We start from the raw sequence: 16,868 nt of genomic DNA, 5'->3' as shown, positions 1-16,868 counted from the left end.
AAACACCTTAAAAAATTCTCTTTATTTTTTCCTCTAACTCCCAAAATTCTCTCTATTTTATTTTTCCAACTCCTAAAAAAATTCTCATTTTTTCTTTCCTCACTCCTAAAAAATTCTCATTTGTTTCCTAAAAAATTCTCATTTTTTTCCCTGACTCCTAAAAAAAATTCTCATTTTTTCCTCTAACTCCCAAAATTCTCTATTTGTTTTCTTCCTCACTCCTAAAAAATTTCTCTTTTTTTTTTCTCTAACTCCCAAAATTTTCTCTATTTTTTCTTTTTTTTTCTCACTCCTAAAAAAATTCTCATTTTTTTCCCTAACTCCCAAAACTCTCTCTCTATTTTTTTCTTCCTCACTCCTAAAAAATTGTCATTTTTTTCCTGACTCCTAAAAAAATTCTCATTTTTTTCCTCTAACTCCCAAAATTCTCTCTATTTTTTTTCCTTCCTCACTCCGAACAAATTCTCATTTTTTCTTTCCCCAACTCCTAAAAAAATTCTCATTTTTTTCCCTAACTCCCAAAATTCTCTCTCTATTTTTTCCTTCCTGACTCCTAAAAAAATTCTCATTTTTTTTCTCTAACTCCCAAAATTTTCTCTATTTTTTCTTTTTTTTTCTCACTCCTAAAAAAATTCTCATTTTTTTCCCTGACTCCCAAAATTCTCTATTTTTTTTCTTCCTCACTCCTAAAAAATTCTCATTTTTTCCTTCCTCACTCCTAAAAAATTCTCATTTTTTTCTTTCCTGACTCCTAAAAAAATTCTTTTTTTTTTTTCCCTTAACTCCCAAAATTCTCTCTATTTTATTTTTCCAACTCCTAAAAAAATTCTCATTTTCTTCCCTCACTCCTAAAAAATTCTCATTTTTCTTCCCTCACTCCTAAAAAAATTCTCATTTTTCTTCCCCAACTCCTAAAAAATTCTCATTTTTCTTCCCTCACTCCTAAAAAAATTCTCATTTTCCCCCTCTTTCCCTCACCTCCCCACCCTCCCCTCACAACTCCCCCCAATCTCCCCCTCCCCATCCATTTATTACAATTTCATTTTCATTTCTTTCTCACCTCGTCCTGCTCCTCGTGCTCCAGGATGGCCTGCAGGAAGGCCCTGCGCTCGTGGCTGGAGGATTTCTGGTCGAACATTCCGGCCTGGATCACCTTCTGGTCCACGTTCAGTTTGTACTTGGCGGCCGCCAGGATTTTCTCCTCCACGCTGTTGACGGTGCAGAGGCGCAGCACCCGCACCTCGTTCTGCTGCCCGATGCGGTGGGCGCGGTCCTGGGCCTGCAGGTCCTGCAGGGACGTGGGGCAGGGAGAGCCGGAAAAATTCAATTTATGGGGGCCAGAATTGATGGGGGCGTGAGGCCTGAGGGGGTTTGGGGGTGATAGCGGAAAAATTTCCTGATTTTCTCCTCAAAAATCCCTGAAAAATTCAATTTATGGGGGCCAGAATTGATGGGGGCGTGAGGCCTGAGGGGTTTGGAGGTGATAGGTGAAAAAAATCCCTGAAAAAATCCATTTATTGTCCTCAAAAATCCCTGAAAAATTCAATTTATGGGGCCCAGAATTGATGGCGGGGTGAGGCCTGAGGGGGTTTGGGGGTGATAGGTGAAAAAATCCCAAGATTTGTACTCAAAAATCCCTGAAAAATTCAGTTTATGGGGCCCAGAATTGATGGGGGCATGAGGCCTGAGGGGGTGTGGGGGTGATAGCGGAAAAATTTCTGATTTTCTCCTCAAAAATCCCTGAAAAAATCCATTTATGGGCCTCAAAATTCCTGATTTTCTCCTCAAAAATCCCTGAAAAATTCAATTTATGGGGGCCAGAATTGATGGGGGGGTGAGGCCTGAGGGGGTGTGGGGGTGATAGCGGAAAAATTTCCTGATTTTCTCCTCAAAAATCCCTGAAAAAATCCATTTATGGGGCTCAGAATTCATGGGGGGAGATGTGGGGGTGAGGCCTGAGGGGGTTTGAGGTGATAGATGAAAAAATCCCTGGGTTTGTCCTCAAAAATCCTGATTTTCTCCTCAAAAATCCCTGAAAAAATCCATTTATGTGCCTCAAAAATCCCTCAAAAAATCCATTTATTGTCCTCAGAATTGATGGGGGGGTGAGGCCTGAGGGGTTTGGGGGTGATAGGTGAAAAAAATCCCTGAAAAAATCCATTTATTGTCCTCAAAAATCCCTGAAACATTCAATTTATGGGGGCCAGAATTGATGGGGGCGTGAGGCCTGAGGGGGTTTGAGGTGATAGGTGAAAAATTTCGGATTTTTTTTCCTCAAAAATCCCTGAAAAATTCCAGTTGTGGGGCTCAGAATTGATGGCGGGAGATGTGGGGATGAGGCCTGAGGGGGTTTGGGGGTGACAGGTGAAAAAAATCCCTGGGTTTGTCCTCAAAATTCATGATTTTGTACTCAAAAATCCCCTGAAAAAATCCATTTATGTGCCTCAAAAATCCCTCAAAAAATCCATTTATTGTCCTCAGAATTGATGGGGGCGTGAGGCCTGAGGGGTTTGGGGGTGATAGGTGAAAAATTTCGGATTTTTTTCCTCAAAAATCCCGATTTTGTACTCAAAAATTCCCTGGAAAAATCCATTTATTGGCCTCAAAAATCCCTGAAAAATTCAATTTATGGGGGCCAGAATTGATGGGGGGGTGAGGCCTGAGGGGGTGTGGGGGTGATAGCGGAAAAATTTCTGATTTTTTTCCTCAGAAATCCTGATTTTCTCCTCAAAAATCCCTGAAAAATTCAATTTATGGGGGCCAGAATTGATGGGGGCGTGAGGCCTGAGGGGGTGTGGGGGTGATAGCGGAAAAATTTCAGGTTTTCTCCTCAAAAATCCCTCAAAAAATCAATTTATTGTCCTCAGAATTGATGGGGGGGTGAGGCCTGAGGGGGTGTGGGGGTGATAGGTGAAAAATTTCGGATTTTTTCCCTCAAAATTCCTGAGTTTCTCCTCAAAAATCCCTGAAAAATTCAATTTATGGGGCCCAGAATGATGGGGGCGTGAGGCCTGAGGGGGTGTGGGGGTGATAGGTGAAAAAAATCCCTGAAAAAATCCATTTATGGGGCTCAGAATTCATGGGGGGAGATGTGGGGATGAGGCCTGAGGGGGTTTGAGGTGATAGAAGAAAAAATCCCTGGGTTTGTCCTCAAAAATCCTGATTTTCTCCTCAAAAATCCCTGAAAAAATCCATTTATGTGCCTCAAAAATCCCTCAAAAAATCCATTTATTGTCCTCAAAATTGATGGGGGCGTGAGGCCTGAGGGGTTTGGGGGTGATAGGTGAAAAAAATCCCTGAAAAAATCCATTTATTGTCCTCAAAAATCCCTGAAAAATTCAATTTATGGGGCCCAGAATTGATGGGGGGTGAGGCCTGAGGGGGTTTGAGGTGATAGGTGAAAAAAATCCCTGAAAAAATCCATTTATTGTCCTCAAAAATCCCTGAAAAATTCAATTTATGGGGGCCAGAATTGATGGGCTGAGGCCTGAGGGGGTGTGGGGGGGATAGGTGAAAAATTTCTGATTTTTTTCCTCAAAAATCCCTGAAAAATTCAATTTATGGGGGCCAGAATTGATGGGGGGGTGAGGCCTGAGGGGGTGTGGGGGTGATAGGTGAAAAAATCCCTGAGGTTTGTCCTCAAAAATCCTGATTTTCTCCTCAAAAATCCCTCAAAAAATCCATTTATTGTCCTCAGAATTGATGGGGGCGTGAGGCCTGAGGGGGTTTGGGGGTGATAGCGGAAAAATTTCTGATTTTGTACTCAAAATTCCCTGAAAAAATCCATTTATTGTCCTCAAAAATCCCTGAAAAATTCAATTTATGGGGGCCAGAATTGATGGGGGGGTGAGGCCTGAATGGGTGTGGGGGTGATAGGTGAAAAATTTCGGATTTTTTTCCTCAAAAATCCCGATTTTGTACTCAAAAATCCCCTGAAAAATTCAATTTATGGGGGCCAGAATTGATGGGGGCGTGAGGCCTGAGGGGGTTTGGGGGTGATAGCGGAAAAATTTCCTGATTTTCTCCTCAAAAATCCCTGAAAAATTCAATTTATGGGGGCCAGAATTGATGGGGGCGTGAGGCCTGAGGGGGTTTGAGGTGATAGGTGAAAAAAATCCCTGAAAAAATCCCTGAAAAAATCCATTTATGGGCCTCAAAATTCCTGATTTTCTCCTCAAAAATCCCTGAAAAATTCAATTTATGGGGGCCAGAATTGATGGGGGGGGTGAGGCCTGAGGGGGTGTGGGGGTGATAGGTGAAAAATTTCGGATTTTTTTCCTCAGAAATCCTGATTTTCTCCTCAAAAATCCGTGAAAAAATCAATTTATTGTCCTCAGAATTGATGTGGGGATGAGGCCTGAGGGGGTGTGGGGGTGATAGCGGAAAAATTTCGGATTTTTTCCCTCAAAATTCCTGAGTTTCTCCTCAAAAATCCCTGAAAAATTCAATTTATGGGGCCCAGAATTGATGGGGGCGTGAGGCCTGAGGGGGTGTGGGGGTGATAGGTGAAAAATTTCTGATTTTTTTCCTCAAAAATCCCTGAAAAATTCAATTTATGGGGCCCAGAATTGATGGCGGGGTGAGGCCTGAGGGGGTGTGGGGGTGATAGGTGAAAAATTTTGAATTTTCTCCTCAAAAATCCCTGAAAAAATCCATTTATGGGCCTCAGAATTGATGGGGGATGAGGCCTGGGGGTGATAGCGGAAATATTTCGGGTTTTCTCCTCAAAAATCGCTGAAAAATTCCATTTGTGGGCCTCAAAATTCATGAGGGGAGATGTGGGAATGAGGCCTGAGGGGGTTTGGGGTGATACATGAAAAAATCCCTGGGTTTGTCCTCAAAATTCATGATTTTGTACTCAAAAATCCCTCAAAAAATCCATTTATGGGCCTCAAAAATCCCTGAAAAATTCAATTTATGGGGCCCAGAATTGATGGGGGCGTGAGGCCTGAGGGGGTGTCGGGGTGATAGGTGAAAAAAATCCCAAGATTTGTACTCAAAAATCCCTGAAAAATTCAATTTATGGGGCCCAGAATTGATGGGGGCGTGAGGCCTGAGGGGGTTGGGGGGTGATAGATGAAAAAATCCCTGAAAAAATCCATTTATGGGCCTCAAAATTCATGGGGGGAGATGTGGGGATGAGGCCTGAGGGGGTGTGGGGGTGATAGCGGAAAAATTTCTGATTTTTTTCCTCAGAAATCCTGATTTTCTCCTCAAAAATCCCTCAAAAAATCCATTTATTGTCCTCAAACTTGATGGGGGGGTGAGGCCTGAGGGGGTGTGGGGGTGATAGGTGAAAAATTTCGGATTTTTTTCCTCAAAAATCCTGATTTTCTCCTCAAAAATCCCTGAAAAAATCCATTTATGGGCCTCAAAAATCCCTGAAAAAATCAATTTATTGGCCTCAAAATTCATGGGGGGATGAGGCCTGAGGGGGTTTTGGGGGTGATAGCTCAAAAATCCCTGGTTTTGTCCTCAAATTCCCTCATTTTTGCCTCAAAATCCCGATTTTTGTCCTCAAAATCTTCGTGGAATCCCAAGGACGATGGGGACGTGGCCATGGGATCGCCAGGACATTTTTAAGTCCCAAGTGTGGCAACAAAAAAGGTGCCAAAAATCCAAATTTTTTCCCTCAAAATCCACGGGGACGATGTGGGATGAGCCCTGAGGGATCCCCAAGGATTCAGGAATGGGATTTTGGAGGTCCCAAAAATTCAACTTTTAGCCTTAAAAACGTGGGATGGACCCCGAGGGGGTCTCAAAAATCCTGAAGAATTTTGGGAATTGGCCAAAAAAGTGCCCAAAAAAGCTGATTTTGACCTCAAAAAAAAAAACCATGGGAAAGGTTCAGGGATGTCCAAGAATTTTGGGAATTTGGGAATTTGGGATTGGTGGGACCATGAAAGTCCTGGAGGAAATGGTCAAAAAGTGCCCAAAAAGTTTGGTTTTAACCTCAAAAAAAAACCATGGGAAAGGTTCAGGGATCTCCAAGGATTTTGGGAATTTGGGATTTTGGGATTGGTGGGACCAATCGATTTTTGGGTCAGTTTTTGGGTCAGTTGGGTTTTGGGTTGATCTTTGCGTCATTTTTTTGGATCAGTTGGGTTTTGGGTCAATCAGTTGGGTTTTGGGTCGATTTTTGTGTCAGTTTTTGGATCAGTCGGGTTTTGGGTTGGTCAATTGGCTTTTCCCTTGACTTTGGTGCCATTTTTGGGGTCAGCTGAGTTTTGGGTTGGATTTTGTGTCAGTTTTTGGCCCAGTTGGGTTTTGGATTGCCCAGTTGTGTTTTGGATTGCCCAGTTGCCTTTTGCCTTGACTTTGGCACCGTTTTTGGGGTCAGTTGAGTTTTGGGTTGAATTTTTGTGTCAGGTTTTGGCCCAGTTGGGTTTTGGATTGCCCAGTTGAGTTTTGGATTGCCCAGTTGTGTTTTGGATTGCCCAGTTGGGTTTTGGGTTGGATTTTGTGTCAGGTTTTGGCCCAGTTGAGTTTTGGGTCGATTTTTGTGTCAGTTTTTGGCCCAGTTGTGTTTTGGCTTGCCCAGTTGGGTTTTGGATTGCCCAGTTGGGTTTTGGATTGCCCAGTTGAGTTTTGGATTGCCCAGTTGAGTTTTGAGTCGATTTTTGTGTCAGTTTTTGGCCCAGTTGGGTTTTGGATTGCCCAGTTGCCTTTTGCCTTGACTTTGGCGCCGTTTTTGGGGTCAGTTGAGTTTTGGGTCGATTTTTGTGTCAGTTTTTGGCCCAGTTGAGTTTTGGATTGCCCAGTTGAGTTTTGGATTGCCCAGTTGAGTTTTGGGTCGATTTTTGTGTCAGTTTTTGGCCCAGTTGGGTTTTGGATTGCCCAGTTGGGTTTTGGATTGCCCAGTTGGGTTTTGGATTGCCCAGTTGCCTTTTCCCTTGACTTTGGCGCCGTTTTTGGGGTCAGTTGAGTTTTGGGTTGGATTTTGTGTCAGTTTTTGGCCCAGTTGCGTTTTGGATTGCCCAGTTGGGTTTTGGATTGCCCAGTTGAGTTTTGGGTTGGATTTTGTGTCAGGTTTTGGCCCAGTTGAGTTTTGGGTTGAATTTTTGTGTCAGTTTTTGGCCCAGTTGGGTTTTGGATTGCCCAGTTGGGTTTTGGATTGCCCAGTTGTGTTTTGGATTGCCCAGTTGAGTTTTGGGTCGATTTTTGTGTCAGTTTTTGGCCCAGTTGGGTTTTGGATTGCCCAGTTGAGTTTTGGGTTGGATTTTGTGTCAGTTTTTGGATCAGTTTGGTTTTGGATTGCCCAGTTGGGTTTTGGATTGCCCAGTTGGGTTTTGGATTGCCCAGTTGAGTTTTGGGTTGAATTTTTGTGTCAGTTTTTGGCCCAGTTGGGTTTTGGATTGCCCAGTTGGGTTTTGGATTGCCCAGTTGCCTTTTCCCTTGACTTTGGTGCCATTTTTGGGGTCAGTTGAGTTTTGGGTTGGATTTTGTGTCAGTTTTTGGCCCAGTTGGGTTTTGGATTGCCCAGTTGAGTTTTGGGTTGGATTTTTGTGTCAGTTTTTGTCCCAGTTGAGTTTTGGGTTGAATTTTTGTGTCAGTTTTTGTCCCAGTTGAGTTTTGGATTGCCCAGTTGGGTTTTGGATTGCCCAGTTGAGTTTTGGGTTGATTTTTGTGTCAGTTTTTGTTCCAGTTGGGTTTTGGATTCCCCAGTTGAATTTTGGGTTGGATTTTGTGTCAGTTTTTGTTCCAGTTGGGTTTTGGATTGCCCAGTTGAGTTTTGGGTTGAATTTTTGTGTCAGTTTTTGGCCCATTTGGGTTTTGGATTGCCCAGTTGAGTTTTGGATTGCCCAGTTGGGTTTTGGATTGCCCAGTTGCCTTTTCCCTTGACTTTGGTGCCGTTTTTGGGGTCAGTTGAGTTTTGGGTTGGATTTTGTGTCAGTTTTTGGCCCAATTGAGTTTTGGATTGCCCAGTTGGGTTTTGGATTGCCCAGTTGGGTTTTGGATTGCCCAGTTGAGTTTTGGGTTGAATTTTTGCGTCAGTTTTTGTCCCAGTTGCGTTTTGGATTGCCCAGTTGGGTTTTGGATTGCCCTGTTGAGTTTTGGATTGCCCAGTTGGGTTTTGGATTGCCCTGTTGAGTTTTGGATTGCCCAGTTGTGTTTTGGATTGCCCAGTTGCCTTTTCCCTTGACTTTGGTGCCGTTTTTCCCACCGCCCAATCTCAGCCCCGTTTCACCCCAAGCTTTCGCGCTCTCTCCTTCCTCTCAAACACCCCCAACTCCTGAGCTGATTTTTTTTGGGGCTCCGCCTCGAGGCCCCTCTCCCCTGGCCCTACCTGGTGGGGGTTCCAGTCGCTGTCGAAGATGATGACGGTGTCGGCCGACTGGAGGTTGAGGCCGAGGCCGCCGGCGCGCGTGCTCAGCAGGAAGATGAAATACTCGGAGCCGGGCTCGTTGAACGTCTTCAGCAGCATCCCCCGGTCCTCGGCCTTGGTGGTGCCTGCAACCCCACGCGGGCGTCACGGCCGGCGCCGGAACCGGTTCCGGAAGGTTCCGTCGGGGAAAGGAGGGGGGGGGGGATCCCCATTGGATTGAGTTGGATCCCCCATTGAATTTAATGGGATTCCCACTCCCGAGCTCAACGGGATTGGCGGTTCTGGAAGGTTCCGTTGGGAATGGGATCCCCATTGAATTCCCATTGAATTGCCATTCCCAGTCCCATTGGGATTGGCAGTTCTGGAAGGTTCTTTTGGGAATGGGATACCCATTGAATTGAGTTGGATCCCCCATTGAATTTAATGGAATTCCCACTCCCAATCCCACTGGGATTGGCGGTTCCAGAAGGTTCCGTTGGGAATGGGATCCCCATTGAATTCCCATTCCCAATCCCATTGGGATTGGTGGTTCCAGAAGGTTCCATTTTGAATGGGATTCCCACTGAATTGAAGTGAATTCCCATTCCCAAATCCCACTGGGATTGGCGGTTCCGGAAGGTTCCGTTGGGAATGGGATCCCCATTGAATTCCCATTGAATTCCCATTCCCAATCCCATTGGGATTGGTGGTTCCAGAAGGTTCCGTTGGGAATGGGATCCCCATTGAATTGAGCTGGATTCCCATTCCCAGTCCCACTGGGATTGGCGGTTCCAGAAGGTTCCGTTGGGAATGGGATCCCCATTGAATTCCCATTCCCAATCCCATTGGGATTGGTGGTTCCAGAAGGTTCCATTTTGAATGGGATTCCCACTGAATTGAAGTGAATTCCCATTCCCAAATCCCACTGGGATTGGCGGTTCCGGAAGGTTCCGTTGGGAATGGGATCCCCATTGAATTCCCATTGAATTCCCATTCCCAATCCCATTGGGATTGGTGGTTCCAGAAGGTTCCGTTGGGAATGGGATCCCCATTGAATTGAGCTGGATTCCCATTCCCAGTCCCACTGGGATTGGCGGTTCCGGAAGGTTCCATTGGGAATGGGATCCCCATTGAATTCCCATTGAATTCCCATTCCAAATCCCATTGGGATTGGTGGTTCCGGAAGGTTCCATGGGGAATGGGATCCCCATTGAATTCCCATTGAATTCCCATTGCCAAATCCCACTGGGATTGGCGGTTCCAGAAGGTTCCGTTGGGAATGGGATCCCCATTGAATTCCCATTGAATTCCCATTCCCAATCCCATTGAGATTGGGGGTTCCGGAAGGTTCCAGAAGGTTCCATTTTGAATGGGATTCCCACTGAATTTAATGGAATTCCCATTCCCAAATCCCACTGGGATTGGCGGTTCCGGAAGGTTCCGTTGGGAATGGGATTCCCATTGAATTCCCATTCCCAGTCCCATTGGGATTGGTGGTTCTGGAAGGTTCCGGAAGGTTCCATGGGGAATGGGATTCCCATTGGATTCAGTTGAATTCCCAGTCCCAATCCCACCCTGTTCTGACCCAATTAATCCAACCAATTAATCTAACTAATTAATCTGACCAATTAATATTTTTTTTTCCATATTGGGGATTTTTTCCCCAATTGGGAATTTCCCAATTCCCAATCCATTGGGGGTGAATTGGGATTTTGGGGGAAAATTGGAGATTTTGGGGGGGAAAATTGGAGATTTTGGGGGGGTGGATTGGGAAAATTGGGGATTTTAGGGGTGGATTGGGATTTTGGGGGGAAATTTGGAGATTTTGGGGGGTGGATTGGGAAAATTGGGGATTTTGGGGGTGAATTGGGAAAATTGGAGATTTTGGGGGGTGGATTGGGAAAATTGGAGATTTTGGGGGTGAATTGGTATTTTGGGAGAAAATTGGAGATTTTGGGGGGGTGAATTGGGAAAATTGGAGATTTTGGGGGGGTGAATTGGGAAAATTGGAGATTTTGGGGGGGTGAATTGGGAAAATTGGAGATTTTGGGGGGTGGATTGGGAAAATTGGAGATTTTGGGGGTGAATTGGGAAAATTGGAGATTTTGGGGGGTGGATTGGGAAAACTGGAGATTTTGGGGGTGAATTGGTATTTTGGGAGAAAATTGAAGATTTTGGGGGGGGTGAATTGGGAAAATTGGAGATTTTGGGGGGTGGATTGGGAAAATTGGAGATTTTGGGAGGTGGATTGGGAAAACTGGAGATTTTGGGGGTGGATTGGGATTTTGGGGTAAAATTGGGGGTTTTGGAGGTGAATTGGGAAAATTGAAGATTTTGGGGGGGGGTGAATTGGGAAAATTGGAGATTTTGGGGGGTGGATTGGGAAAACTGGAGATTATGGGGGTGAATTGGGATTTTGGGGTAAAATTGGGGGTTTCGGAGGTGAATTGGGAAAATTGGAGTTTTTGGGGGTGAATTGGTATTTTGGGAGAAAATTGAAGATTTTAGGGGGGGTGAATGGGAAAACTGGAGATTATGGGGGTGGATTGGGATTTTGGGGGGAAAACTGGGGATTTTGGGGGCGGATCCACCCCACCCCACCCCAGGGGCACTCACCATCCAGCCTGAGGTATTTGAAGCCACGATAAGCGAAATAATCCTCCATGATGGTCATCAAGGAGGTCATCTGGCAGAAGAGCAGCACCTTGTGGTTGGTGGCCCTGAGTTTGGGCAGGATCCGATCCAGGAGCTCAAATTTCCCAGAGGCTCGGTACAAATCCAGCCTTGGGTGGATAAAAATGACCAAAATTAGAAGGGGAAAAAAAAAAAAAAATGAGATTGGAGGTCGAAAATTTGGCGTTTCCTTCTCTGTTGGGATCATCTGGGATTCGTGATTTGGGGTTGGTTCATCTTCCACCTCTTTAGGGAAGTTTGGAGTTTGGAAATTCAGAGATTTCCGAAATTCCACGAATTCCAAAAATTTGTCACTCACCCCTGCACGATCCCGCCCGTGAACCCCAAGTGCTCTGAGAAGGATTCCTGAAACGGAGAGGAGAAATGGTGACAAAAAGCAGCAGAAATTACCCCAAAAAAAAAATAAAAATAAAATCTGGAGCTGCCTTCAGGAGCCCCCCAGTTCCCTCAGGAAGCTGGGGAGGAAGAAGAGGATGGATTTTTTTGGGGTGGAAAACACAGGGATGGAAAGTTAGGCCTGATTTGGTTCATCTTTGATGGGTTTAGCTCTGTTTGGGTTTATCCCCATTAAGGTTATCCCTGGTTTTTATTTATCCCAGTTTTGTGGGGTTTAACCCTGTTGGGTTTATCCCAGTTGGGTTTAACCCTCTTGAGTTTAACTCTGTTGGGTTTATCCCTGTTTGGGTTTAACCCTGTTAGGCTTAACCCTGGTTTTGGATTTTCCCAGTTTTGTTGGGTTTATCCCTTTTTGGGTTTATCCCTTTTTGGGTTTATCCCTTTTTGGGTTTATCCTGGGTTTTTCCATTTTTTTGTTCACCCCTGGCTCTCCTGGGTTTAACTCTCTTGGGTTTATCCCTGTTTGGGTTTATCCCTGGTTTTGGTTTATCCCAGTTTTGTTGGGTTTATCCCAGTTGGGTTTAACCCTGTTGGGTTTATCCCAGTTGGGTTTAACCCTGTTGGGTTTATCCCAGTTGGGTTTAACCCTGGTTTTGGTTTATCCCAGTTTTGTTGAGTTTAACCCTGTTGAGTTTAACCCTGTTGGGTTTAACCCTGTTGGGTTTATCCAAGTTGGGTTTATCCTTTTTTTGGTTAATCCCTGGCTTTTCTGGGTTTAACCCTCTTGAGTTTAACCCTGTTGGGTTTATCCCTGTTTGGGTTTATCCCTGGTTTTGGTTTATCCCAGTTTTGTTGGGTTTACCCCAGTTGGGTTTAACCCTGTTGGGTTTATCCCAGTTGGGTTTATCCCAGTTGGGTTTAACCCTGATTTTGGTTTATCCCAGTTTTGTTGGGTTTAACCCTGTTGGGTTTAACCCTGTTGGGTTTATCCCTGGTTTTGGTTTATCCCAGTTTTGCTGAGTTTAACCCTGTTGGGTTTAACCCTGATTTTAATTCATCTCAGTTTTTACCCCCGTTAAGTTTATCCCTTTTTTAGTTCATCCCCGATTTTGGATTTTCCCACTTTTGTTGAGTTTATCCCTTTTTTTGGTTCATCCCTGTTAGGATTATCCCCGATTTCGGTTTATCCCAGTTTTGCTGAGTTTAACCCTGTTAGGTTTAACCCTGATTTTAATTCATCTCAGTTTTTACCCCCGTTAAGTTTATCCCTTTTTTGGTTCATCCCCAATTTTGGATTTTCCCACTTTTGAGTTGAGTTTATCCCATTTTTTTGTCCATCCCTGGCTCTCCTGGGTTTAACCCTTTGGGGTTTTTGCCATTTTGGGTTTCTGCCCCCCGGCCTCACCTCGATGTGCTGGAACATGTAGGGGTGGTTGCAGATCTTGCGCAGCTGCATGATGGTGTTCATCAAGGTCTTGGTGCCTCCTTTGCCCTGCCAGGAACCATCGAGGAGGTTAAAAATTCATTAATTCATCCCCCAAATTAATGCCGGGGTTAAAAAAATTCAAATTAATTAATGCCGGGGTTAAAAAAAACAAATTAATTAATGCCGGGGTTAAAAAACCCCAAATTAATGTTGGAATTAAAAAAATAAAATTAACGGTGGGGTTAAAAAACTCAAATTAAAAGTGGGGTTAAAAAATTCAAATTAATTAATGCCGGGGTTAAAAAAACCGAATTAATTAAGGCCGGGGTTAAAAAAAACCCAAATTAATGTTGGAATTAAAAAACTCAAATTAATGTTGGAATTAAAAAACTAAAATTAACGGTGGGGTTAAAATATTCAAATTAATTAATGCCAGGGTTAAAAAAAACCAAATTAATTAATGCCAGGGTTAAAAGACCCAAATTAATGTTGGAATTAAAAAACTCAAATTAATGGTGGAGTTAAAAAATTCAAATTAATGGTGGAGTTAAAAAATTCAAATTAATGATAGGGTTAAAAACCACAAATTAATGGTGGAGTTAAAAAACCCAAATTAATGGTAGGGTTAAAAACCACAAATTAATGGTGGGGTTAAAAAACTCAAATTAATTAATGCTGTGTGAAAAAACCCAAATTAATGCTGGGTTCCATCTATTCACCAGTCCGGAATTCCCAGGAATGTTTGGGATCATTGACTGGGAGCTGATGGTCCCACAGTCCCAGAAAGGGACTCGGAGATATTAAAATAAATTAAAAAATTAAGAAATAAATTGATTTAAATAATTTCACGCAACCCAACCCAACAACCTGCTCAAGCCAAGCCAACCAAACCATTGGTTCAACCCAACCAAACCCAACCCAACCATTGGTTCAATTCCAACCAAACCCAACCCAACCATTGGTTCAAACCCAACCCAACCATTGGTTCAAACCCAACCCAACCCAACCAAACCCAACCCAACCCAACCAAACCCAACCAAACCCAACCAAACCATTGGTTCAAACCCAACCAAACCCAACCCAACCCAACCAAACCCAACCCAACCCAACCCTTGGTTCAACCCAACCCAACCATTGGTTCAACCCAACTCAAACATTGGTTCAACCCAACCAAACCCAACCCAACTAGTTCAACCCAACTCAACCATTGGTTCAAACCCAACCCAACCCAACCAAACCCAACCCAACCCAACCCAACCATTGGTTCAACCCAACCCAACCCAACCCAACCCAACCATTGGTTCAACCCAACCCAACCATTGGTTCAACCCAACCAAACCCAACCCAACCATTGGTTCAACCCAACCCAACCCAACCCAACCCAACCATTGGTTCAACCCAACCCAACCCAACCCAACTATTGGTTCAGCCCAACCCAACCAAACGCAACCCAACCATTGGTTCAACCCAACCAAACCCAACCCAACCATTGGTTCAACCCAACCCAACCATTGGTTCAACCCAACCATTGGTTCAACCCAACCCCAGAGTGGAGCCCAAGCCACGCCCAGCATTCCCAAATTGCCAAATCCAGACCTTCTTGTCCTTCTCGGAGCCGTCGGTAAGGAGGACGCCCTTGGCCTGCATGTGCCGGTAGAGGACGCGCTGCAGCGCCGACATGTCGCACTTGATGACGTACTCCACCTGCCAGGAGACAACCATTGGTTCAACCCAACCCTCTTCAACCCAACCATTGGTTCAACCCAACCCAAACACCTGATCCACACAACCCAACCCAACCATTGATTCAACCCAACCCTCTTCAACCCAACCATTGGTTCAACCCTACCCAAGCACCTGCCCAACCCAATGGGATCCAACCCAAGCACCTGCTCAACACAACCCAACCCAACCATTGGTTCCACCCAACCCAACCCAACCATTGGTTCCACCCAACCCAACCCAACCATTGGTTTAACCCAACCCAAGCACCTGCTCAACACAACCCAACCCTCTTCAACCCAACCATTGGTTCAACCCAACCCAACCATCTGCTCAACCCAACCCAACCCAACCAACGGGATCATCACTGTGAGCACCACGGCCAGCAATGGACAGAGGGATCCAACCCAACCATCTGCTCACCCAACCATTGGTTCAACCCAACCCAACTCAACCCAACCATTGGTTCAACCCAACCCAACTCAACCCAACCCAATCATCTGCTCAACCCCACCCAACCATCTGCTCAACCCAACCCAACCCAACCCAACCCAACCCAACCATCTGCTCAACCCAACCATTGGTTCAACCCAACCCAACCCAACCACCTGCTCAACCCAATCCATTGATGACTCTGGAGTGGGGTGAAGCTCCACGTCCACCTCCCAGGATGGACCCCCCCAGTGGTCTCCGGGGATGGGGACCCTCCAGTGTCACCTTTTCTGGGAGCTGAGCCTCCACCTCCTTCTTGAGGCGCCGCAGCAGGAAAGGCCGGAGCACCTTGTGGAGACGGCGGATGATGAGGATTGTCTCCTCCTCGTTCAGGTCCACCTGGAATTGTCACCAGGAGCAGGGATTGTCATCAGAAATGGAAGTGGATGGACCCTCCCAACATCCCAAAATACTCCAGGAACCTCCTGAGCCCCAATTCCTGGTGGGACGCCACCTCCCGGAGCTCCAGAGCTCCAGAACCACTTCCAGCTTCTCCAGATCCATTAAAAACACTGATCCAGCTTCTCCAGGTCCATTCCAGACACTGATCCACCTCTCCCACAGTTCCAGAGCCATTTCCAACTTCTCCAGGTCCATCAAAGACACTGATCCACCTCCCAGAGCTCCAGAACCATCCCAAACTTCTCCAGGTCCATTCCAGACACAGACCCACAGCTCCAGGGACACTTCCAACATCTCCAGGTCCATTCCAGACACTGCTCCACCTCCCAGAGCTCCAGAACCATCCCAAACTTCTCCAGATCCATCAAAGACACCGATCCACCTCCAGATCTCCAGGAACACTCCCAACCCCCTCCAGATCCATCACCGCCAACCTCAAACCCACCTCCAGCACCTCCAGCACCATCTCCCTGTCCCCCCCCCCAACCCTTTTTTTTTCCAGCACCTTCTCCCCGGTCATGGCGAAGGGCGCGTTGAACCACTGCTCGAAGGTGCTGCAGCTCTTGAAGATGGTGGGCAGGAGGAAGTTGAGGAGGGCCCAGAGCTCCGGGAGTTTGTTCTGCAGGGGGGTCCCGGTGAGGAGAAGCCGGCGCGGGGCCACGTAGTGGGTGTTGAGGACCTGGGTGAGCTTGCAGTGGTGGTTCTTCATGCGGTGGCCTTCGTCCACGATCATGTACTTCCAACGGATCTGGGGGGGGACAGGAGGAATGGAGGAGAACATCTCAGGTGGGCACCAGCCAGAAATGGTTTTAGAAGAATTTTGGCAGAATTTTAGAAGAATTTTGGAAGAATTTTAGCAGAATTTTAGCAGAATTTTTGGAAGAATTTTAGAAGAATTTATGAAGAATTTTCGAAAAATTTTAGAAGAATTTTCTCAGGACCTTCTGGAATTCATGGAGGTTACTAGGACAAACTGGATAAATTAAGAAAGAAACTCAAAAAATAAGAAAGAAGATGCTGAGAAACCAAATTCCACCATCATGGACTTCCAACGGATCTGGGGGGGGACAGGAGGAATGGAGGAGAACATCTCAGGTGGGCACCAGCCAGAAATGGTTTCAGAAGAATTTTGGCAGAATTTTAGAAGAATTTTGGAAGAAATTTAGCAGAATTTAAGAAGAAATTTAGAAGAATTTTAGAAGAATTTTGGAAGAATTTTGGAAGAATTTTGGCAGAATTTTAGCAGAAATTTAGAAGAATTTTAGAAGAATTTTCTCAGGACCTTCTGGAATTCAACCCAATTCAACCCAACCTTCTGGAATTCATGGAGGTTACTAAGAAAAATAAGATAGAAACTCAAAAATTAAGGAAGGAACTCATGAAATAGGAGAGAAAATAAAAATAAGCAAGAAGAAGCTGAGAAACCAAATTCCACCATCATGGACTTCCAACGGATCTGGGGGGGGACAGGAGGAATGGAGGAGAACATCT

At 45.2% G+C, this 16,868-nt stretch overlaps 1 protein-coding gene across 2 annotated transcripts in view; it reads right to left on the bottom strand.

The window, feature by feature from the left end:
- Positions 1 to 1,029: 1,029 nt before the first annotated feature.
- Positions 1,030 to 16,868, bottom strand: part of SMARCA4 (SWI/SNF related, matrix associated, actin dependent regulator of chromatin, subfamily a, member 4) — a 41,736-nt gene continuing 25,897 nt past the window's right edge. For both annotated transcript variants that reach the window (XM_036400058.2, XM_054518145.1), the window contains exons 18-25: positions 15,883 to 16,125; positions 15,201 to 15,314; positions 14,358 to 14,465; positions 12,741 to 12,827; positions 11,298 to 11,344; positions 10,922 to 11,088; positions 8,288 to 8,451; positions 1,030 to 1,288 (exon numbers count right to left, since the gene is read on the bottom strand). In XM_036400058.2, coding sequence (XP_036255951.1) covers positions 1,046 to 1,288; positions 8,288 to 8,451; positions 10,922 to 11,088; positions 11,298 to 11,344; positions 12,741 to 12,827; positions 14,358 to 14,465; positions 15,201 to 15,314; positions 15,883 to 16,125 — 1,173 coding nt within the window. In that variant the 3' untranslated portion in view covers positions 1,030 to 1,045. The remainder of the gene's footprint in view (positions 1,289 to 8,287; positions 8,452 to 10,921; positions 11,089 to 11,297; positions 11,345 to 12,740; positions 12,828 to 14,357; positions 14,466 to 15,200; positions 15,315 to 15,882; positions 16,126 to 16,868) is intronic.

This window comes from Molothrus ater, chromosome 36 (assembly GCF_012460135.2).
Source record: "Molothrus ater isolate BHLD 08-10-18 breed brown headed cowbird chromosome 36, BPBGC_Mater_1.1, whole genome shotgun sequence".
In the NCBI taxonomy this organism is placed as follows: domain Eukaryota; kingdom Metazoa; phylum Chordata; class Aves; order Passeriformes; family Icteridae; genus Molothrus; species Molothrus ater.
This window is presented reverse-complemented; position numbering and strand designations above follow the sequence as displayed.